The 23,539-nt window shown below is 43.6% G+C and overlaps 1 protein-coding gene across 1 annotated transcript in view; it reads left to right on the forward strand.

The window, feature by feature from the left end:
• hth (Meis homeobox homothorax) overlaps positions 1 to 23,539 on the forward strand; it is an 834,894-nt gene that overhangs the window by 113,446 nt on the left and 697,909 nt on the right. Inside the window, exon 5 of the mRNA XM_071597689.1 lies at positions 3,721 to 3,771. Coding sequence (XP_071453790.1) covers positions 3,721 to 3,771 — 51 coding nt within the window. The remainder of the gene's footprint in view (positions 1 to 3,720; positions 3,772 to 23,539) is intronic.

Genomic DNA, 23,539 nt, shown 5'->3' on the forward strand with positions numbered 1-23,539 from the left:
TCTCTCCCCAGTTGGCCTGCCTGAATTTCCCGTTTCCGCTGTCTTCTTCTCCCCACTCCGCCCAACTTCCCTCTTCCAATGTCCCTCATCCTCTCATCCGAGTTTTCCTTTATTCCTTTCATCCATTTCCTCTGATCCTGGTGTGTGAAAAGGAATTCCTTTTATTTTTATCGTGGGTTTCATCTCGAGTAGAATTTTCTTGATCATAATTTCGTCAGTAAAAGAGTTGAGAATGAGGAGAATAAACGAGGAAATATATCCAGAAAAAAAGTTTGGGGACTATCATACCCGCCCAAATATTTTATATATGCTCATTACATTAGTATCCTAATGCTCCTTATCATCATTATCCATTTGGACTGTCACAGAAATCACGTTACTAGGAAGATTATCGGCACGTTTCCACGCTTTAGACTTGGGCAAAAAAGATTCTTATGTCAATGCTTTGGTCAGAAACGAGAAATCATTTTTCTCGGATTGAGGTGGTTTGGCGAGCATGACGTTGCTATTACAAGCACTCGCAAACTGATGTTCGGTAATCAACAGAAGCAAGGTATCTTCTGTGATTCCTTCCTTCCAAGGTCCCCCGTGAAAGAGGAAAGAAGTTTCGTTTGTGGAATGGTCTGAAGAAAAATTTTAATTAGGTGTCGCATTTTTGCGGATATGGTGGTTAATGTCTGTAAGGTCGTTGTTGCATCGAACGTATTACAAAATTTAAAAAAAAACCGAGAAAACTACGGAGAGCATTTTCTAAAATTCACAGCAGTCTGTGTGAAAGAGAGAACTTCGCAGGTGCGTCGAAAATGATGATCTCATAATTTTTCAAAGGCATTGGAAAGACCTTGGCCCTTAGCTATTTAGTGGTTGTATAAAATTGAAATTTTGGAGCGTACACGGCGATTAAATTTGATATCCTCAAAGCGTCCGGAACAAATTGAGATCACCAAGTTACTGTGTTAGTTTCTATGTCATTTATTCACTTCTAACAGTGAACTTCTATCTTCTATTTATTTTTACGATTGGAACTCACTTTTAAACCAAAATAATATATGTTTGACGTAACATTTTCCGTAAGTAATATGTAGATTTGTGGTACAGAAAAAACAGCTCGTAAACCTTTAACTTTTACATGTATTTTCTCTACAATCAATTTGATGACACAGGAAATTAACGTCTGTTACTGGAAACTCTTTGGTAGTATTCTTTTTAATTGGTTAACTGTTATTGTCCTCCCGTTACATATCTAGGAGGTGTTAAAAAAATCGTCGGATAACATGACGCTACTACTTGCCATCGTCAATTGATATCTCTTAGAAGCGAGGTACTCGTATGATCAAAATGATTCCCATAGCCATTATAGTGTGATACTATGTTGGCCAAAATTTTTTCCGCCTTCTTTGTCATCGTTGAATCGGATTCTCATGGTTATCATTTCATATTGTACGTTGAATGGACTTAGTTCATTCTTCAAATACTTCCTTGAATATTTGATTTACAAATACGTTTAATTTTTATCATCACCATTGATCACATTAAACCTCTTGGATGCTCCCGTTGTAAAGCCGACTCATGGTCTTCCTATGCACAAGATAACATTTTTTTTGTCCAGAAAATAATCTTGATTAGACATCCATCGTCTGTAGAAAAATATTTGAGGTGTGATTTTTTTTTATCCTGCTGATAACGCTTCGATGTACAACTACGCCTTTAGAATATACGCCTGTTTCCTGTTTACCATATACGGATGCTTTTGACTTACTCTCCCGTTACACTAGAGCAAATACGATATACGAGTATTTCTTTGGCGCAATTTTTGTCTTTAAACATTCTTGCCTGTCCTACACGTATGAATGTAGGTACATAATACCTGTTTGAAAGCTGTCCTCTCGAATTTCCGGAAAGAAATCAGATAAAAGAAGCTCCTCAATATTTTAATCTGCAATAATTGGTCATGTTCCTACTTTTTTTCTTTCAATACATGCTATCTCTGTCCTAACATTATCGATTTCAATGTGATGCATATGATCAATACCTATTATATGCTGGAGAAATTCCATCCAAGTAATAGTTCTTGGACTCGTTTGAAAATTCGAATGGGAATGTTGTCATAAGATTAATAGCGATGATCGAAAATATCATAAAGAGCGGTTCACGTGAAATGCCTATTTTAGAATACCAGTTTCCTTCAGCAGTTTTCCGATTTTTTCCCGGAAAAATTCCGTTTTAGTCGCCTGGGCGATTTTCCTCGAGTCAAGCTGTTAACCTCCAGTTAACTCGACCTCGGACATTCATTCATTCATGGAATATAACGTGTAATCTCGACCCCGCTATCATTACTCGGCGATTCGGGTTCCCACGCTCTTCAAGAGGTAAAGAGATGAAGAATAATATCTTCTCCGTCTCCGCCAAAGTGCACCTCAAAGCCCCGCCCACTTTACAACAGCACCAACACCTATTAAACACCCACAGTTCTTCTCCGACCCCTCCCACCCCTTCCCACTCTTGTCGCATGCCCCATCTCATTATTTAAAGCAGCGCGGAAACCTCTTCTTCCTCAACCTTCCGGCCCTGGCCGCCCAAAGCAGACGGCGAGAAAGAGCGAGAGAGTGGCGGAGAAAGAGCAGAAGCCCCTTCCCAACTTCCCCTTCTGACTGAACTCGTTCGCTTCCTGCTCCCCTGGTTCCCACGTCCGAAGCGCGTGCAGTACAATGAAATGCCAGCCCGGGCTAGACGTCGACAAACTACTTGCACACGCTCCGCAGTTCAGGTGTCACGCTGTTTGCGTTCTGCTACTCCCACACACACTCGTATCTCCCACACTCCCCCCCCCCGGCTCAAGCCCCCCCTCCACCCTCCGGTCCCCCCACCCACCAAACGCGACTACTGCTCTACCTCCCTCACAGAGAGCACACTCAAAAAACCAAGAGCCGCACCGAAATGGCCGGAGGAGGACGCGAAAGGTGAAAAGATCAACCCCCCCCTCTCTCCCTCTTCACTCCATCCACACTTAGTTCTCTTCGTTGCGTTTGCCTTTTTTTTCTTCCTTTCCCGAGGCGGCGAAAAGTTGTGCTATATTTCTGGATTAAAAAGGGGAGGGCTTTTCATGGATTAATCCCATCGGCGGGGAAACCCTTTCCAAAATGTCTTTTGAGCGTAATGTGCTGCTCTATCACTCTCGCCACGGTCGGTTGGCGAGAGCCTCCTGCTTCCTGCTGCCCTTTTCCTTGGCGACTCGACCATTCATTGCGTTGGCTCGAGTTGGTTACTCAAAGTGGGGCAAGATGCTCTCTTCTTCGGGGGGGCGGGCGAAGATGTTAATTTTTTTAAATGTTGCGACGACGAATAGAGGTATAAGCGGTGATTCCTCACTGACCAACCCGATGTGCGAACTAAACATTGCGGACGTGTTTGGCTGATATCGAGTCCGGTGCACCGGTTGTGAAATTTAAAATCGCCATGAGGAAACGTGTACACCTTCTCACTTGATCAGAAAAAAATGAAGAAGGCGTCATGCATATTGATTAGTGATTTCGATTGCTTTTCAGCGAGCCTCGTGGCCTTTTGATGTTCAATATCGTATGATGAGGCTGGTGTGTGTATAGCCTTTTGGGAAATTCAATATGAGCCCATGATGATGTGGCATTGCATCTTTCGTAAATTTTGCTTGCATGTATATGCGGAAAGAGCACCCATTTGATTTTTATTTTTCTCTTTCGACAGATGGTGCAGGCGATACAAGTTCTCCGGTTTCACCTGCTAGAGCTGGAAAAGGTAAGAGATGTTTGGAGGGAAAAAAATCCCTTTCATCCCTCCTGTCCCTAGCAAGTAAACGCCGTCGGTTATTCGACCTTTTCCTGCATAAGAAATGAACATAATCGGCCCATGTTTGAGGCCTATCCATAGAGGCCACCCAGGCAATCTTGCCGGGGCGTACTCTTAACCCTCTCTCCCTCATCCACCCCCACTCCCCTCGTCTCCCCTGTGCGTTTCTCTACGACCCACCCCCACTCTCTCTCCCTCCACGTCGGCCCATCCATCAATCGGGGCACATGAAAGGAGGCGGTGATTGGCCTTCGAATCTTCCAATCACTCCCCTACCCACCCCCAATTCTCTGCCTCACCCCTCCCAGGCCAATAAAGAGCAAGCGTACACCGTCACCCCCACGTCTCGCGGGGTCTCCCCTCATCCCCACGCCCTACCCGCCAACCCCCCACCCGCTCTCCCTCCCTACCGCCACCCTTCCCAAACGCACATTTCCGAACTCTTCCTCTCGCCCGAGCACATAGGTATACATAACGCACGCATAAACACTCATCAATCCATACTACGGACACACATATACGTAGTACCCTCCACCATCCATCCGTCCGCCCGAAAAATGAAGAATAAAACTCCCCGTGGTCGACTATTCCCTCCCGCCAATTACGGATTGCTTTCCGGGTAATGACCGGGCCCTTAAGGGGCGTTCCATTTGGGGTGGGATGTTGGTGAGTGAGTGGGGACCAATTTTGGCCAAAGGGGGTGTGGGGAAGGGAGAGATGTGGGGAGGAAAATACCAGCGGACGCGCATGGTTTCGTCTTTATATTCTCCCACGGCTGTTTTCGACCAGCTCCGAAACTCCTGCCCCCCCCCTCGCCTCCGTTCCCTCCGCGAAGTTCCCCATTCCTCCATTTCCCACCCTCTCTCTTTCTCACCCGCTAAACCCTACCCCCTCCACTTCTTCCCACCTAAAATCCTCCTTCCCCCTCCCCCACGACTCCTCGTCCCTCTCCCTTCATCTGCATCTACGTGCAAGTTGGGAAGGCCACCCCGCTGTCCGAAGGTGGTGGGAGAAATAGGGATGCAGTTTGATTGTTTTTTTATATTATTAGATTATGAAAATGAATCCAGAATATCTCGGTAGTGATATGTAAGGCTGAGATAATTTATAATTCAGTTAAGGGTAATAGATAAATGTGAAGTCTTATCGGAGTTTCGATCGGGTAAGCTGTTGTTTCGAAGGCTAACGCTGTATTCTTCCTCAGGGCGTAGAGCACTGTACGGTATGGGCTTAGAAGCTGAGAAATCCTCTGAACTAGATGGCAGGGTTAGCCTTCGAAGCGTTTTCAGCGAAATACCTGACCTGGTGGAAAACTCGAGGAGGCTCTATGTAAATTATGCGGAGGAAAGATAATAAGTCCTTAGATTGGAGATATGTAAACAGATATTCTTTGAAGTTCTTCTTAATTATCATCGCCATAGTAATTTACCTCATGGTATGAGAAATATTATCCTCTGATATAAATAATGGCTTCTTTGAGAGCAATTGAAATCATTTAAAAACTTCGTCCACTGGAGCATTGAGAAATGCTGGGCGTATCGTGACATATCTTTCAAATCAGGAAATATCATAATTATAATCGAAAATGTGTACTTTATCTCACAAAAGCCAATTAAATTTCAATGATGTATTATAACATGGGTACGTGTACGATTTAGATTTTAATAGTTTTTAAATGTAATTTTGAGCGATATTCTGGAATGGCTCTGGCGCTACGGTCATTCCAGAATATCGTTCACTTTTCTGAGGTAAAAATAATCAGCTTTATTCCCTTTCTTTCGTCACTTCTTTCCTCTCGTCTTCCTCATTGAATATCATCTCTATCTACGTTCGCTTAACCTTCTCGCCTTCTCCCCCATCCTTGCCGGTGCTCGAGTCGCACGGAGGGAGTGAAGAGGGCGCTTAAGTCCCTCACCTGGTCCCCATCTCGCCCCTAAATCCACCACCGCCACCCCCTCCCCGTCCCTCCACAAGGGCTCTTACCGCAGACGGGCCGTGCCCAAGCGAAACAGGCGTCTGTGGTGTACCGCTGCCTTAGAGGGGCCGTAGGGAAATAAAAACCGCGACCTCTTGCCCCCGCCGCCTCGTCTCCCTTCCTTGAAGATCTCTCAGCGCCATCTTCCACCTCCGACGTGTCCCGTGCATCAAAATTAATTGCTTATACCGGCTAGTCTTCGACCATTAATGTTTTATTAATTATTTAAATGCCCTTCATCATTTCGAGAGAATTTTTACGTCCGTTTCATGAAGAAACAGTTATAGAGTTGTCTGAAACTTAGAAGTCCCTGCAACAGTTTGTATGCCTTTAAACGTTTACCATGTGGCGTACTTATTTGTAAATAATTGCAACGGTGAAGGACATGCACAATCAGTGACAGAAGAGCAATGCCATGTCACTTACTCCATTAAGGTTATTGCGTGGAGAAAATAAATCCTTTGTCCATTGTTTTAATACCTACCTATAATTTAGTTTCATATTGGTTTAAATAGAAATGAATTTCTTTCCCCCCACTTTATATCGGAAATCTTAACTAACTTAATTTTTGCTGCACATACTTTGCAACAATGTACTTGAATAACTGGTTATCCTATCGTTGAAAACTTAAGAATCCTTTTATCACAAATGCTACGAAAACTGATCTGCTACCACATTTTCATTACGTTTCCCTTTTCTGCTGGATTTATTGCTCATTCCTTACAAACATAAAACCTCATGCTCGGTGTAGGTGTGCATATGTTTGTATTTACTGTTTGCCTACTTTAAAACTTGTGTTGCTTACTGTCGGAAGAATTTTATACTGGTAGATTACCCTATTTCCTTGAAATATTTTCTTTACCATTCTCCCGTGCTTTATTCTACAAATCGTTATTTTGCATAAAATATTCCTTAATCTAAATATTTTGTTATTTCAGTATATTTCATGGAGGTTAACATTTTTCTCAGGAATTTCTGTCATTAGCAAGGATGCTTCCAAATAGCTTGATGTTACAACTCACTGATTTAAAAATGTATTTAATTTCATTATTTTTTAAATATAAGTTATGCTGATAATTAATGACCAAATTCAAAATGTATTCCGGTCTCTATTCTTTCAACATGATTGCAACAAGTACATATTGTAAAAAGTCGCTATTTTTTCCAGTCAGCATTATCAAATATTTTCTCCAAATTAATGAAGGTGATAAAATTTTATTGGTCTTTTTGCACCAATAACTGTAAGCATAGTGATATTTTCTCCTAAAAAAACTGCATTGTCAAGCAGGATAAGTTTGATTTCGGCATGTAAACGGCTATTGGAATAGAAATATATGTTGATTCATTTTGTGAGTGCCAAGATATCGCAAAAACCGGTAAGAAGAACTTCTGTACGTAGGCGTTAAAATCTCTCTTGGCTTTTAAGATCTCGATATATTCCTGCTTCGAATGCCTTGAAATGATACATTTAAGTGCATTTATTTCAGGTAGTCTCTTTGCAAAATATTTTCTCGCCATAAATCAAGGATATTCATTTCAAATACTAACATTTAATTCTAGGTATTGTTGTTTGTAACTTGGATTTTATAGAAGTACAACCAAAGTAATTTTCTCTTTTATGTGCTAACATCAACATTTTAAATATGTCTCATTTTCTCCTTTGATAAGTAAGATATATGAGCATGGTATTTTGCCACGTTTTGGACGTCTGACCTTGAGGTTTGGCGATCATTCAGTGCCCCATTCTTTTTTTTTCCTCGCTCTCCAATGAAATTTTGAACGACGTGTGATTTGACAAATGCAGACATTCTTCTCATATTTTTCGGAATTTTGATCAAATTATTGAGAATTTCCGCGTGCTGGACCAAAAATAGGAGCCACGGTTCATTATTACGTCAAAAACGAACCATCGAAAAAGCAGGAATAATTCCTTAGCCGTTGGATTTTGAAATTTCAAAATTTGGATTTCGATGTCCAGTCATTGATAACAATCGAGCTCTTTCGGGCTCAACCGAAGGCCTCATTACACACCAACTTTTGTCTTTTATTTCCATTTGCATTTTCCAGTGACGAATTGAAATCTTAACGCCGTTTTAGGGATCCGTTCTTTTATTTTCACGCAATGCTGATCTCGATATTTCCACAGAATCGTCGTTTCCTTCATGTTTTTCTTTAATCACAATGGACATATTCCATGACGGAAAGTTGGCGTATTTATCCTAGAGCACTTCGCTGTGTTGTGTCGTTTCACTTTCCAGTTTGCTCCGTATCACTGCATCACTTTCAGCAATGTCGTCGGGTAGGGACACCATAAAGTGCTGCGGGAAGAAGGGTGGGAGAGATGGAAAGCCATTTAGTCTGAATTTACGACCCGATGGAGCGCCCCTCCATCTCACGGCTCCCCAAGCACGTTCCTCTTCTCCTCACGCACAAGCACTCACACACCTCAAAAGCCTATCTCCCGTGTTTTTTTCCTTGATACATAATTTTTTTCCCCTCCGAAACTATCATCCCGCCCCCATTATAAGGAGTTTATTTATGCATATGCAAAGGCCCTGTTGGGGAACGCCTCAATCCACCTGAGCAGCCGCGCGAATGTGTTTATTATGCTCGGCCGACGAAATTAGTTCTTAATCAACCCGCCTCATCTATGGCTTATTCCCGTTCTCATCATTTCGTCGCGCAATGCGCCTCCTCTCGCTATCTACGGTTTGTGAAAGCCGTGTCGTGTTACGTCCGCGAGCGCTCCCCACCGCGGTGTCCCTCCCCGCGACTTAACTCTTTTTCATTCTCCTCCGTTTCATTTATTCCTCTCCGTCTCTCTATCTCATACTCTCCTGATATCAACCGACTCGATTCTGTTCTCGTAAAATATTTCAATTCTGTTGAGTCCGTTCTCTCGCGTGCGTCCTCTCCGCGCCTTACAAGGTGCAGGGTGCCCAAGTGGAAATTCCATCGCGGAGAAAGAAACCGTCGCCGCCGGCGTTCATTTTGTCGATGTCGATCCGTCGCCGGTGTTTCATTCACCTCCATCCCGCTTCCATCCGTCCATGCTCCGAAGGGTTCCGCCATTTTGCGCGTCGTTAAATTTAATCCATCCGAGCCTCTCACGGCCATTAAGTGACGCCGCTCTTATCTCCCACGGGGCTGCCTCCTTATTTTTAAGTGGACGTTTTCTTCGGGCCGAATGAAATAAGCAATATTGCTTTATTCCGAGGGCCGTAATGCTTTTATGTCCGCTTAGTTTCTGCCCTTACATCTCGTGGACGAGGCTATTTTGTGTGATTCTGCATATGTTTGTCACCGTAAAAAGTTCCCCGTACTCGTTCAATCAGTCGTCTCCGTTATCTGCATGGACGGTGGGGCTCTTTAAGTGTCACAGAAGCCTTTGCGATCTCATTTACTTTTAGTCGCAATTCGGTGTTTTTTTATCATTTCGATGCTTTTTTTTCATCAAAATTATTTTAGATCTAAATACTTAAAAATCGTCTCTTGATTAAAGGTGAGACTTTTTTCCTCTGGTCGGTTATTATGGTGCCGTCTCTTCTACCTGCGTGGCGGTGCTTTGAGAATATGTCGGCTGAAATATTCCTGGGAAGAGGAACTATTTTGATGGAAACTCTCGCCCTCTTCGATGGTTCCTCTCGTGACCGGTGCGAATCTGACGACGGCTACCCTCGGCTTAGATTCGCTAACACGGCCGTCTGCCCGGCGTCACATTCCCCGCGCTGCCGAGAAAAATCTTCTTATCCAGTGTATCGCTAGGGGACGACTTTAACCATGGATCGCTCCAGGCGTGAAGGGAAAATACCAGGACGGGGGTGTAGACCATTCTCTCTCGAGGATTCAGCTCAGGATAGGCCCTCCTTCCGTCGTGGTGAGTGGTAGCAGCGATACAACGCCATTGCCATGTCGCCGAAACGTCTTCACCTTAAGATATCAGAAGTCCTCTCCCCCGCTTGAGTATCCGTTCTCTCCTCCCCTTCCCAAAGCCCAGATGGGAAGGGTTGCACTCATTCCGTCCCCTTCTTTATAACGACAGCGCGACGTTTGTCATTCGAGGGAGGGGTGTGGAATGGGATTGCGCTCCTTGGTCAACCCGAGACTCCCGAGGAGATGCAATGTATGCGAGTGCGTTCGGAGACGTAACATCGTTCCCACCATTCCGTGCCATTTCCCCTCCACTCCCCTGAGGAATAAACTCAAATAAATAAAGGTGTTACGTCCAAACAGTGCCTTCCAATCGGTCGCATGCACGAGGGAACCTTTTTATAAGCGCCTTTTTTTTCTCTTTCTTTTTGCTTTCGTCCTTAGCGGATAGTCCTTTCTTACTCCTCCCCGGGCCGTTGGTACTTCTCTTGTACTTTTGACCTGTCTCCTCTAAAAATGTGTTCTTCCATTCACTCCGGCTACAACATTCTCTTGCTCTTTAGCCCGGCGATTTTCAGCAAGGGGATCCGGTATGTGCGTTAAGAGGTCGGTCGCCACCTGACGTCGCTTGCAAGATATTCCGACTTTTCTCCGCATAAATTCACGGTTTTAATTCAAGGCATTTGGCCGATACTGGTTTGAAGATTGCATTGATACCAGAGGATTATTTAGTGCCTACCTTTAACGGAAAGCTTTTGTATTGCATTTCGTTAATGTCCGAATGAATTAGAGATAAGTACATAGTGTTGCTTCTTGTCGAAAGTAAAAATTTCGAACAGCAAAATCCTAATTAAATAAAAAAATATTCAAAATAGCAAGCATAATGGAAATATTTTTGGCTAAAATCAATAACTTATGCCAGGGTGACAAGTCAAGTCATACGTTAGTGACCAGCAAATGCATATTTTCGCTTCCGTGGCCACAATCAACTTCATACATGGAACCAGTGCAGCGCTTCGCCATTATCGCTGAAGGCGAAGGAGGCGAAAATTTGTTTTTTTGTCATTGAAACCCTCACATTAACTCTTTATCACAATTTGTCACCCGTAATCAAGAACAGGTTATAAAAAATAGCCGTATTTCAGGTGGAGATTTTCGAAATAAATACTCCCTCGATAGAATTAAAGCCCATAATTCGAAAAACGAAAGGAAATGCTCTTAACCTCACGTCCAGCCCAGTGTACGCATGATTAATGAAAATTAGTCATTTCCCCCTGAGCTAATTATTTTAAATCAGATATTTGCGTTGCTACAACTTCAATTGGTCTCCTTCCCATTATCCTTGGCTTCGTTAAGGCCGTTTCCGCAAACATTGTTTGGCGTTCGTTATGATTATTTATCTTCCCCTCGGCTAACACTTGTATTGATTTAAATTTTATTAATGATTCTCATGAATATCTTTTTTCGGGCGCCATCGTTTCAAATAACTTCCTCTTTCGCTCTCCAACGTCCTCCCGCTCCTTTTTACCAGTGGCTATTCCATATTTCAAATCAACCTTCTTCATTCAGGGTGAGAGGGAGAAAAAGGTTCGTTATTAACGACTCGTGGCCAAGTTTGACTTTCCTCCGCAAAGTTGTGAATATTTTTCGGGTTCGCATGAATGCATAATCTCCCTCGAAATGCCGGTGTTGGCCGAAGGGAGGAAGGCAACCCGACCTCGGTCACCTTTGCTTCTGCCCACACCACTTCCAAATCGCTCCTGGTCCCTCCCCCTTCCCCTCTTCATCCCTCCCCCCTCTGAAACTTCCCCCATTGGGGGCATCCAAAAAACTCAGCCGACACAAGCGTGGTGCCAAATTATTCGTTTGCCGGAGTGTTTTTCTTTTCGCCGCCCGACCAACCGCGCGCGTTTCCTGCGCAGTTTATTTATTTTTTTTCTTTAAAAATAAAAATGCGTTTCCATCCGATTGCCGGTTTTTCCTCCCTTTCGATCTACCCCCCCCTGCTCCCCCCTCGAAAAAAATGTCGCTTGCCGCAAATATTATTATTATTCCGTATCCAGCCTTGCCGGGTGGCTCTCTTATTATGCAATTCCGAACGTGTCCCCTTATTCCCGATTCACGATTCATTAGTCCGAGTTCCTCATCCATTCCTCCTCCTCCTACCCCCACCTCCGCTCCCTTCTCACCCACCCTTTCCTCCTTCCTTTCTCCCCCTTCCCCCTGCTTGCTTTTCCCATTAAACTGCGCTTCGGGTGCTCGGGGTTGATGAACCGTGCGGATGAATAATTTATTCGCGTGATTTATCTGCCGCTTTAAATAAAAAAAAGGATTCGCCTTTTTTCCCTCCCCCTAACTGGTAAGGACGCGAAAAGCACACAATGGGAAGGTTATCGTCGCACCCGAACCTGAAATTAGGAAATGCACTTGGTCGGTTGATAACTGGAGAATATTAATAATTTATCCAGTCGGGAATTTATTGTTTGAGAAGCGATCTATTTTTACAATAACCCTGGCTTTGCCGTTTTGATTTCCCCCGAAGCTGTAATCAATTCTCCTTTTGTTTGCATTATCGCGGCGTTCTTTTCAGCTAAATTTTAATCTGCACCCACAGGAGGGAAATGATCACATCGCAGAACCGAAAATAAATTTTCAGAATTTCCGATTGCACCAATGCAAATGCAGTATCATTTCCTTTCCAAGATTTTATTTGCGTAGTTTCTCCAATCAGTTAAGAATGCTGGGTGAGTAATATGAGAAGCAGAAACTAGGATCATTGACTACTTACGGGGTACTTAATAATCCATCTAATTTGTTGAAGTAAGTTGAAACAAAACTGATCACTTTTCAAGACTAATGGAGTTTATTGAATTTGCAATTCCTTAAGTAGATATTCTTTATTTCTTTTTGGAGTTAATTTTGCATCTTAAATTCCTCACAAGGTAGTGCTAATTTCTAACTATCGAAAAATAGGTATCTCATGCCATAGTACACGTAACACTTATGGTCATTCACTTAGACAATTCTCCTATTTTTTTTTAAACTTGGCTTTTATCCCTCCATAAAGTTTTTGAACTATCTAAAGCGAAATGGAACGAGCTCATATTGTCAATAATATTAGATTGATCCTCACATTTTGATAGATGCAGGATAATTCTTGTTATCTTTTGCGAATCGATATCCGGGAGCAGAGTACCGTGCGTTACCATGCGTTTGATTTGCGATTTTCTGACAAAATATGTTCCGTGGTGAATTTCTCGGAGACCATCTTTTCCTCTCTATAAGTTCTCCACTTTACAGATGCAAGTCTCTTTGTATGAGCTGTTATGTTTTGTAATTGGCGCTTTCATTGGCGAAACATTATTGCCAGTGGAAGTAGAGGAGTCATCAAAATTTAGTGCCATTACTTCACCCTTTACGGCCTTGAACGCGGGACAACGGCTTTCCCGGTGCCGCGGTGTAAAATGTGTGAAATCGTTTCTTGAGCCTAACCAAGAGGTTCCCTCGGCACGTTTTACTGCGGATTACAAAAACGTCTTAAAACAAGTAGTTTGTCGATACTGGAACGAAACTTTGATGCAGATCGGAATGAGTGCTTACAAGTCATTCAATAGGATTGCCCGTTTCCATGGTATTACTGATTGTGAACAATAACACACCGTTATTTCCCTCTCTTGCGCGGAAATATTTTAAATAGGCGTTTCCAGATTATTTTGCTGGTTGGAAAAATATTCCGTTCGCATAAGAAAATAAGTGACTCAGGAGAAATGGGAGCAAGAGCAATTTCGTGAAAAATTATCTAAATTACCTCTCGTGTGGTTGACATCAAATTGTCTCCAAAATCTGTGTGCACAAAATAATTCTTTTAGGGCTTTTTTTTCTGTAAATTTTCTCTGTAAATTTTGTACTTTAACACTGGAACCTATTTACTAAACAGAGGAATTCAATCACAGTTCAGTATTCATGTGTAAATGCATGATTTGTAGTCCTTCATGCCATTTAACAAATTATTATTAAGGTAAAGGAAGTACTTTTGATTCCGTTCTCACTTTCGTAAAGCTGCCGACTGTTATATGCTTTGATGATGCTATTGTAATTAATTGTTCTATTTGGTGATCCAATCGCACCTGCGTTAAATGAATATTCTTAAGCGTCCCTCAACGTAGCAAGCTGAAGGAATATGAATTCTTCGAAGGGTTTTCAATGACCAAAAACAGATCGCCTCTAAGAAATAATATCTACGTTTGGCCAAAATTTGAGTTCTTTTTACATTTATTATCCATTTTTAACTGAAAGATGCATTGCTGCTATGCCGCGATTGGTCCATTTTATTACAACGGGGCGGGCAGATGAGAATATTAGTAATCGGTCATGTTGCATCATAGATAATTATTCATTTATTCAACCTTTACTTCTCAGTTTACTTTACTTTCTACTCTTTTTGAACATTTTTTTTGCCAGAATGTCCCTAATGGAAAAATTGGTCATAGATGAATTAAAGAGTTCCGATGAGCAGCGGTCTAATATTGACGATGGGTGCAGGAACTTTAGCTTGAGAGTGAACTTTCACCTCGTATTCTTTTGAGTAGGAGAGTAATTTCATCAGTGCCTATTTAATGTCGAATGAGTGAAGACACCCGCGCTCATCTTGAACGCAGAGCTATCGTAATGAGGGTGATGCGCGGACTTAAAAGTTGATATACCATTTCAGGGTATAGTTTTTCCACATGGAGTGTTATTTCATTAGATTTAAAGTTTATTTAAAAGGAATTCTTTAATTTTAAATGAACTGATGTCTTGAGACGGGAGACATCCAAGGAGCGAGTTTCGACTAACTTTCAATCCCAAATAAAACCAGGCTGGAGGGTAACTATATTGAAGGGAGAAGTCTCATTCAATTGATGTGATTAAAAACTGATTTTGCTTCCCGCGTTCCATTTTTCTCTCTTTTCAAACTGTCCCAATGTCCAGAAAGAAGTGAGATAATTTTCTCCGGAGGCGTCTTCGGCACGCCGCAGCGTATATTACGCGATTTCTCCACCATTCCACGAAGTGGAGGAAATTTTGTTCTACCGGCTTCGAACCCACGCGCCTCCATCTTCCCATTGTTTCCTTCCTCCACTTATACCCTCGGCCCACACCCTCCCTCTCTATCACGTGCCTGCTATTAGGTTGAAGGTTAAAAACTGTTCGCCCCCGGTGGAGGCGGGTGAGGGAGGGTTTGTGTGGTGGTGGGAGGGTCGGGGAATTAGGGGAGGGGGGAGTAGGATAGGGGGAAGGGGCGCAATTAGAGCGGCCTATGGATTTCGGCCTCTCGCTGTTTTCCCCCCCTCCCACTTCAAGCTCCTCCCACCGTCGAATAAAAACGACGGGCAAAACTGGACCGATGTCGGCAGGGGGAAGGGTCTGTGGAGGGAAGAAGCACCCCTCGCTTTCACCACGGTGTGCCCCCGCGGCCCCAAGAACGCCACCCCATCTCCACGCCCTTCTCCGTGTTCCCCCCCCATCCATCCCCCGTCACCCTTCAAACTGCTACCCTCTCCCACACCCCACTCTTCCTCCCGCCCCCACCTCTCAGCCAGCTACCCCCTTCGGGGGAAATGGCTGTTTTTTCCCCCGTTGTGTCGACGAGAGGTGGGCGGGGGTTGGTGTGGTGCAGGGTGATGTAGGAGGGGGGAACGGGAGAGTCTTACTTGCGCGCGCAAGCCCTCTGGTGTTTACGGCATTGTTTTTTTTCCCTTCATTTTGAATTTGTTTATTTTTTCCCCCTCTAAATTTTAAGGGCACACGTGATCTCTCGGTTCACTGGCGTGCCGTGCTTCGTGCCTCCGCCCCACCCCTCTCACCCCCACGGCCGAAGTCCCCACCCCCGCCTTCCATTTCCGCCAATCTCGAAAGCCGGGGCCAATATACATCCTCCCTCCTACCCGCTCACTTCCTTCCGTGTCACAAATCCTCCAGTACGTCTCACCACCACCGCCCTTTCCCTTCGCCTCCCTCTCAAAACGACCACCCTGGACGTATGAATTAGGCCCAAGTGCTTACTGCTTTCATGGTTATTTTTTCCCGGAAGGTATGTCTCTATTCTCCTTCAGTCTTCACCAGTCGGGAAGCTAAAAATTTACTCCATCCAACTTCATAACTTCTGCGTGCTTTGCCTATACTCCTGCTAGCCACTTACATACTGTTCGTCATCAGTTTACGGTCTGAAATGCTAATGAATCGTTTCCAAATATCATATGGTATCACAAAGACGTCTTTGGCTTTCGAAAGATCTACATTAAATAACAACCTGAAACCGTATTAAGTGAAGGACGTACGAATCAGACTTTATTTGGACGGACGCTGAAAGAAGATTCCGTCCCGAATTGCCTTCAACGCGAAACCCGTTTAAATTATCGTTTTTGGTCATGAGATCATTATAAAATTTTCGCACTCCGGTGCCTATTTTTTCAACCTCAAAATAATCATTCTCGCTGAGGAGTTTGACCTTCTCCAAAAAGATAAATTGCATGTATGTTTTGGTAGCCAGTCCGAAGGCGGAGTGCATGAGGCGTGGTGAATAGTTCCACGAATCAAAATATAATCACCGAACCATAAATGAGGAGTAATTTAAGTCTTGGGCTCGTGTAAAGGTATTAAATGACTCCCAAGAAGTCCAAAAAGTTCAAAGCTTTAAAAGCACTGCATTGCAGTGTGGTTATCATTATTTACAGTTTTTCGCGCCCCCTCCTGCTGTTTATAAGTAATATAGGCTGGTGTGAACGGCGGATTTCACGTCGCGAAAGGACTACCGCAGATGGGCTCGGTTTTTTTTTAACTTTATTTTTAAATATATTCATTTTACATTTTTCCTCTCTCAACTTTCAAACATCCCCTCCACCCCCCCCTTTCAAAGTCCGTTTCCATTCCTCCTCCCCCCTCCTTATCCGCCTCCCCCACCCCTGCCCACCAAAATTTTGAGGGCCGAACACCAAACCCTTTCCCTCCCTCGGAGTCGACACCATGCGTGAGATTTAAGCGTTTCCCACACACACCCGCCTCTTCTCCACCCGCCCCCCCCCCACTTCTCTCATGACCCCGCTTGCAATGAAGCAAGACTCTGCAAATTGCGCGCGGCACGCAATACTCCCAGTGAGAAGGATGGCCGATTCAATCGCCGCTGAGGTTGCCGCCTTCGAGTGTGCGTGAGTGTGTGCGGACGTGTTGCGGGGTTTTAGAACGTGTCGGCGATGGACGGCTACAGCGAGAGCGGCGGGTGATAGGGATTGGGGGTGGGGAGTGCCGAAAATCCACCCCGAAAGACGGAGACTAAGAGTTTCGGCGGACCGCTCTTATTTTCGCACGATCTAATTCTGCCTGCCCCCTAAGCGCGGCTGCTTTCTGGCGAGGAACCTTTTTTATTTCTTTGTATAAAAAAATTACTTACGACTCGGGCATCGATAACCGCGTGAGAGCAGGCTTGAAATGTCTCGGAGCTGTTTGACAGTTGGTACACCTGTTCAACGACAATTGAACCACTCTGCAAGAAAATAAACTACCTCTCAAATGTTGCAAGACACCAATCAACCGATTGATCCCTTTGCTCTGGTCTTGGTTTTGTTTGCGACTGAGATCAGACGATAGATTAGGCGATAGTAAAACCATCTTTGAGGTTTTATATCAACATTACAGGGAACTGAAGTGATAATAGCAAAACAGAGGAACATTTACAGGAGTTTTGGGTCTAGAGAAGCATCGTTTACCGCCGCAGAAAGTTGTGTCAGACACATTATTTATGAGAAACTTCGATGCCATCCCATCCCACTCCAAAAATAAGAGAGTCAATTTTCCTAAGAAGAAAGCGCACCGCCTCTATGGCGGTTCTGACGTCATTGGACATAATGGCATCCGAGCCATTTATCCAATCGATATTTTTTTGGCATCCGTTACCTTTCAGCGCGGTAATGCTCGTCACACGGTCATCATTCGTCTTTCGCAGGGAATCATGAGTGTAGCAGGAGGAATCCTTTTTGCCTGCCCAGATTGAATAATACTCCCAGGGGACGTGCGGCCAGGAAGTATGGACATAATCGCACGATCGGCCGATATTTCCCCCTCGCCACCCACGGTGGCGTGGGAAGCAGTGAGGCCTTCGCTATTTATCATATAGCACTCAAAAACTCTCCCAACCACGGCCGGCGCGATTAAAAGGCCCGAGAGGTCAGGCGGAGTCTCTCTTGTGTCGGCGGAAAGTGGGCGGTTGGGAGGGCGCCGGAGAGGGAGTGGGGAAAATGATGAGAGAGGGAGATGGGGATGGGTGGAAGCGGCGGAGGAATGGAGGGAACATCCCATCTCTTAAGGTGTCCCACCCACGCATGTCTGCCGCGGCACCTCGGCGTCAGACCGCCGCGGAAAGGAAGATTCTCACGGACGTCTCGGTCCAATCAGCTTCCCAAGGAAAAAAAACTTGCCGCCAATCTTAAGTATTCCTTTTTGGATTGGAAAAGACGGAGATGATATGCTCACGTATCCTTCCTTCCCTCTTAAATACTTCCTGTCGAAATTCTCCGCTATCCTTCCTCACTCTCTAGGAGTACCTTCATTCTTTTACTCAGAATGCTGAGGGATAATTTTTGTTTCAAACCTAAAGTACGAGGGTGGTTAAATGCATTCTCTTCTATAGTTTTCCAGTCTTAAGTTAGTCAATAGGGTCTTTCATTCTGGCCAATTTTTTCAGAACTTCTTTCTACCGTACCACTTTTCATTTTTTTCCAAATATCTATCCCTTAATTTTATACTCGAGGTCTCACCGCGCGTTTTGTCTTCCGCAGTACACCTGACGAAGTGATTGTGAGTCTTGTTTCAATGTAATCCTTTTCTGTTTTTGCGACCCATAAATAACTTTTCTTCGTAATGATAACGTTATGCATTTCACTCCTGTGTATGTGCTGTTCTAGTTAGCTATTATGTTCCTTCGGAATTTTTTATCTCTCGTGAAGGTGGGTGGCCTTCGATTAGGTGACCGTTTTCATCTTCTACCCTCTTTTAATAGGCCTCAACCAAACATGCAACAAATGTATATTTTCGAATAAACAGAAATCTCGTCTTATAGTTCAAATATTTGCATCAAATATGCCATGACTTTGTATCCCACCTACCTAAAAATGACATTGCTCTTATATGGTACACATAAGTACGAGTATAGGAGTATGCTCCAGTTCTTCCACCAGTTAGTGAGGTAATGTTGGGTGTCTTGTTAGACGGTCCTTCGGGCTTTCCAGCTTATCCGTAGGCTATCATTATATTGGTTCAATGTGATAATGTTGGATTACCTATAAATATTCCAAGTCGAACCGCGATATAATTAAGGAAAATATTTCTGAAGTCTCAGTCTACGGCCAGTCACGACTTGTCATAATTGGACTAAGAGCAGCTGATGACATTGTTTTAAATTTTCGACTCATTTCATTATCAACGTGATATTTTATCTCGTGTTGTTAACTGATTTCCTCATTATAATATTTTCTATTATTGCATCTGTTGGTCTTTTCATTGCGTCTTTAACCATCCGCATCAGTATACCGGTTTCCTTGTCTGATTTGACTTCATTCTCTCCATTTGCGGTGCTAATGACTCAGCTGTTTTATCGCCTCGTAAACCAGGGTTTCTTAATCAGCGGGACAGTTGAAGGTTTCTTAAGTGATAGAAGGTGTAGCTTCGTAAATATTTATGAAAAGAAATTTGGAAGAGATAAGAACATAGCGGCGACTTAATTAAGCTTTTGGGTTGCCGAGGGCGCTGCTGGTTATTTTTTTTAGCGTTGATCCAACTTATCTCTCAGTGATGACCTCTAGCTTTATTATTTCAACTTCTGTTGCGGATTTTATTATGTAGGACGTATTTGGTTTGACCTGGGTGGAAATGTGTGAAAATCATAATGAAAAATACACGATGGAAACATTCGTATCCTTTTAGATATCATTGTTACATTGTACGATTTCAAAGTTATGCTATAATAAAAATACCTGAGCATCGGTTCTTGTCAAAACTGACATAAGCTAACCGTCCCAATGTAATACTTCAAGCATGTTATGCCTTCTGTTATAATGGAAGGAAAAATGTACTTCTCTTGGTCTTTCGCGAGGAAGGCCAAGAGAGAAGTGCATTAGACAAATAAAGACGTAAAATAGAGATAGGCTATCGGTGTGTAAGGGAATAACGCCGGAGAACTAAGGGCGGCAGAAAACTAATCTAAGGATTGAAATACGTATGATGATCACCTCTATGACGATATTGAAATTTATGTTTTATGGGTTTTTGATACATTTACTTTAATTTATATGCTTTTTTTTAAAGTAAGGGTTCTGTGACAACTGGGATTAATTCTTAACGTAACTGTTTACCTAGGCATTAGTGGACTTGACCTGATAATTTTCACACCGGTAAGAATGAAATCCGCGGCCAGTACATCTACTGTAGCTTCTGCTTTACAAAAGAGCCGAGACACCTTATGCTTTGTCTTTTGATGTATATTTTGAAGAGCGCTATTCAGCGTGACTCTCTGAAAGCATAACTACTGGTAGAAATGTAAGAATGAACTATATACGAGGGAGGTATCCGTTAATTCAGGTGAAACGACCTCAAGATAATTTATGCCATTGAAGACCAGTGGGTAATTATGGCGTTTTGTAAGGGCAAAGATATTCTCGCCATGCGTAGAAGAAAATTGGATTCAAGAAACTGTGCAAAAACCGCCCTTTTATTGGTAGAATCATTGAATGGATCAATTAGGGATAGGTACGCATACAGGTACAGAAAAACCCAAAATCATTGTTACCTCAAAGGAAGGTGACGGCTCGTATGCTATTTAACGCCTCGTTGGGTTCCGCTGCGCAAGAAGAAAGCAAGTTTCCCAAAATTATCGTTAAGTCCTGCCGCGTCCGGCAATCAAACCTAGGTCCTCAACGTGGGAAGCACATCGCCTCATCACCATTCTAGATCCAGTAATGGATGGAACCCCCGGGAGGCATCTACGTACGCAAATTCCTCCCCATTCCCACCCACCGCTCTCCCCATTCGCTCCTCCCCGAGTCCCCTTCCCACTCCTGGTCCCCCTTCATAACTCCTCAACCTTTGACTCTCCCCCCTCGGCCTAGAGCGCCCTCACATGGGGCGGCTAAAGCGGGCTCTCAAAGGAGTCCGAGCCGTCACGATTTGACCGGCCGCCGCCTCCTGTCCCTCCCGACCACCTCCCTCCCTCGACCAACCGCCGAACCACCCACCACCCGCTAATGGCACGGTGGGAAAACGGGGGTAGGGTGGGGCGGGATGGTTTTGGACGGGGGAAGACGAAAAGGGAAGAGGAGAACATGTTAAAAGATGAGGACGAAAATCGTTTTAAGGTAACGTGCGCCTTCCATTCTCCTCCCTCCCGTTTTCCTTCCCTCCCCGCGAAATGCGTTTCATTTTTGTTCCTCATTTTTTTCACCCGCGCACCCCCTTCCCCGTCCTCCCAACTCCATTCCCTCCGAGATTTTCCTGCTCGGGCTTGCGAGGAGGAAATAGGTGGGGGGGTTGGTTTGGGAGAGAGAAGAAGAGAGTGAGCGATTTGTCACGCTTGGTTTCCTCTCCCTTGCCGAACCGGACTCGCCTGCATTATCGCAAATCTTTGAGGAAAAGGTCAGGTCGGGATGTTTTTCGAAAACGCTTCGTTAATCCTTAATTTTTTTGTTCCAATTTTCGGCCCTAGGATTGTCGGAGCAGAATCTTGCTCCTCGAGGGCATAACTGGGGATAAATGGCTCCGCCGCTTCATGGAGTCTCTGCGTATTTAACATCTTTGTTTTGGAGGTAGGTAAGGCTAATCCTGGACGAGCGATTTATTTACCACAGCGGTTTGCAGTCAAGTGAAGAGTGGTGAAATTAAAATGTTTTCTCTCGAGTGGGAAAGGTTCTGGGGCTTCTATGGAGAAACTTCAAGTGGCTTAATGTATGGAAGGAGGTGCATTTGTCGAAAGGAAAACCCTACTCTACCAATTATTTGTTACTTCGTGTGTTCCTAAATCTCTTTACGTTGATTAAAGTAATTTACCCTAATAGTAATAATGGACTCGGAACTATGACGCCAGGTCCTAATGGCAAGATCGGATACGATCTTTGAAGAATTTAAGATTTATAAGAAAAATGAACAGATCAATGAATCATGCTGTATGTAAAAATTAACCAGAGAACAATTTTAATGAGCATAGCATGTTATTTTAGTTTTTCAGGAAGCCAAGAGAAAAATAAACAGCGGTAATCGGTGTTTAATACCTAACATTTTGCGTAAATATATTAGCCGCACACATTGGGAAATTGAAAATTGTCAATTCATTATATTTGACATTTGCATGGTACAATAGAACACAAATAAAATAGATAACATCTAAAGGACACTCACTTTGTAGATTGTTTGAGCTTTCAGCCTTCTTCAAGTCTGACTTGAAGAAGGCCTCGCAGAAGGCCGAAAGCTCAAACAATCTACAAAGTGAGTGTCCTTTTAAATGTTATCTATTTTATTTGTGTTCTATTGTACCGTCCAAAAGTTATATTGCTCTAGTGAATGCTCCAACATCATCGATTTATATAGATATATATATATTTGTCTCTGTGTGTGTATGTATGTGTAATAAAACCAGTTTCATTTGCATTTAAAGTAACATTCTCTGCTCAAGACTAACTTTCGTTCCTTTCGAAAAAGCTGGAAGTGCACGTATCCCACCAAAGTTTTTTCATAATCTGGTGGTTTCGGAATATTTCAAAACTGAAAGGGTAAATGTAGAGAGAGCAGGTTTGGAGTTATCAGGTGAAACAGCAAAATTCCGTGCAGAGATTTTGCCTGGCCATTTGTTTTAGCATGTCGTTGTTCCCGATTTCCAAAAATCTTTAGGCTTTCATTTGCAAATACCGAAGCGAATGCAGTGATTTATTCTCTGAGCGGTGGCCATCAGGAAAAAAGTATTGGTACTAATTCATTAAACTTTCGCCAAACGAGCTCTCGCAGTCCCACCGCACAAATTGAAGGGCACCATTCAAGTTTTCATATTCTCATGATGCTCGCGCGCCCCTTAAAACCCCGGGTGAAAACAAAATACGCCGACTGGCGTTGCATAACAAATGAACGCGCGGAGAGTTGGCTATCTAATTTCTAGTAATTACGTATCCGCCGCATTCCGGCGGATGAATAATCAGGCAATCATTCTTTTCATTAGATATCGCACCAAATCCAGAGGGTGAGGGAAAAGAGCTCGGACTCACTTTATGCCGAGGCATAAACAATTGGGGAGCGAACGAAAAATGAGAAAGATCGGGAAAAACAAACACATGGCGCGGGGCAATAAGGCGGTCGTGTGTGTGAGCGTGTGTATGGTGAAGGGGGGTTGGGGTGTGGTAACGTGTTTGTGTGGATGTGCACTCGGCGAAATCGTATTGGACGACTTTTTTAAAATAACCAATCAGCGATAGAACGTATTGAATTTCGCCCCACAGCGTCGTGTGTTTGTGTGTGTGATCCAGTTCAATTTTTTTCCCCTAACGGTCACAACACCAATTTCAAAATTTTAAATTGGGGAGGGAGAGGGAAAAACAGAGGACGGAGGGAGAGGAAGGGAGGAAAAGCGACGTGAAATGAGAAGCAGACCTTTTTAAAAACAATTCCGAAAAACGAACCTCGCGCGGGAAAAATATTTAGCAAAGGGGAGAGAGAGGGACAGGAACCGATCGTGGAGCAAGTACAAGAGTTGAATCACGTGCTTTGCCTCCCTTTACCCTTTCTCACCCCTCAGTCCATATCAACAACCCCTTCCTCACCCACCAGGAGGAAAAAAATGAGCAAAGTAAAATCGCTGTCCAA

The sequence above is a fragment of the Hetaerina americana genome, unplaced genomic scaffold, assembly GCF_022747635.1.
Source record: "Hetaerina americana unplaced genomic scaffold, ioHetAmer1.1.p SCAF_9, whole genome shotgun sequence".
NCBI classification, from domain to species: Eukaryota; Metazoa; Arthropoda; class Insecta; order Odonata; family Calopterygidae; genus Hetaerina; species Hetaerina americana.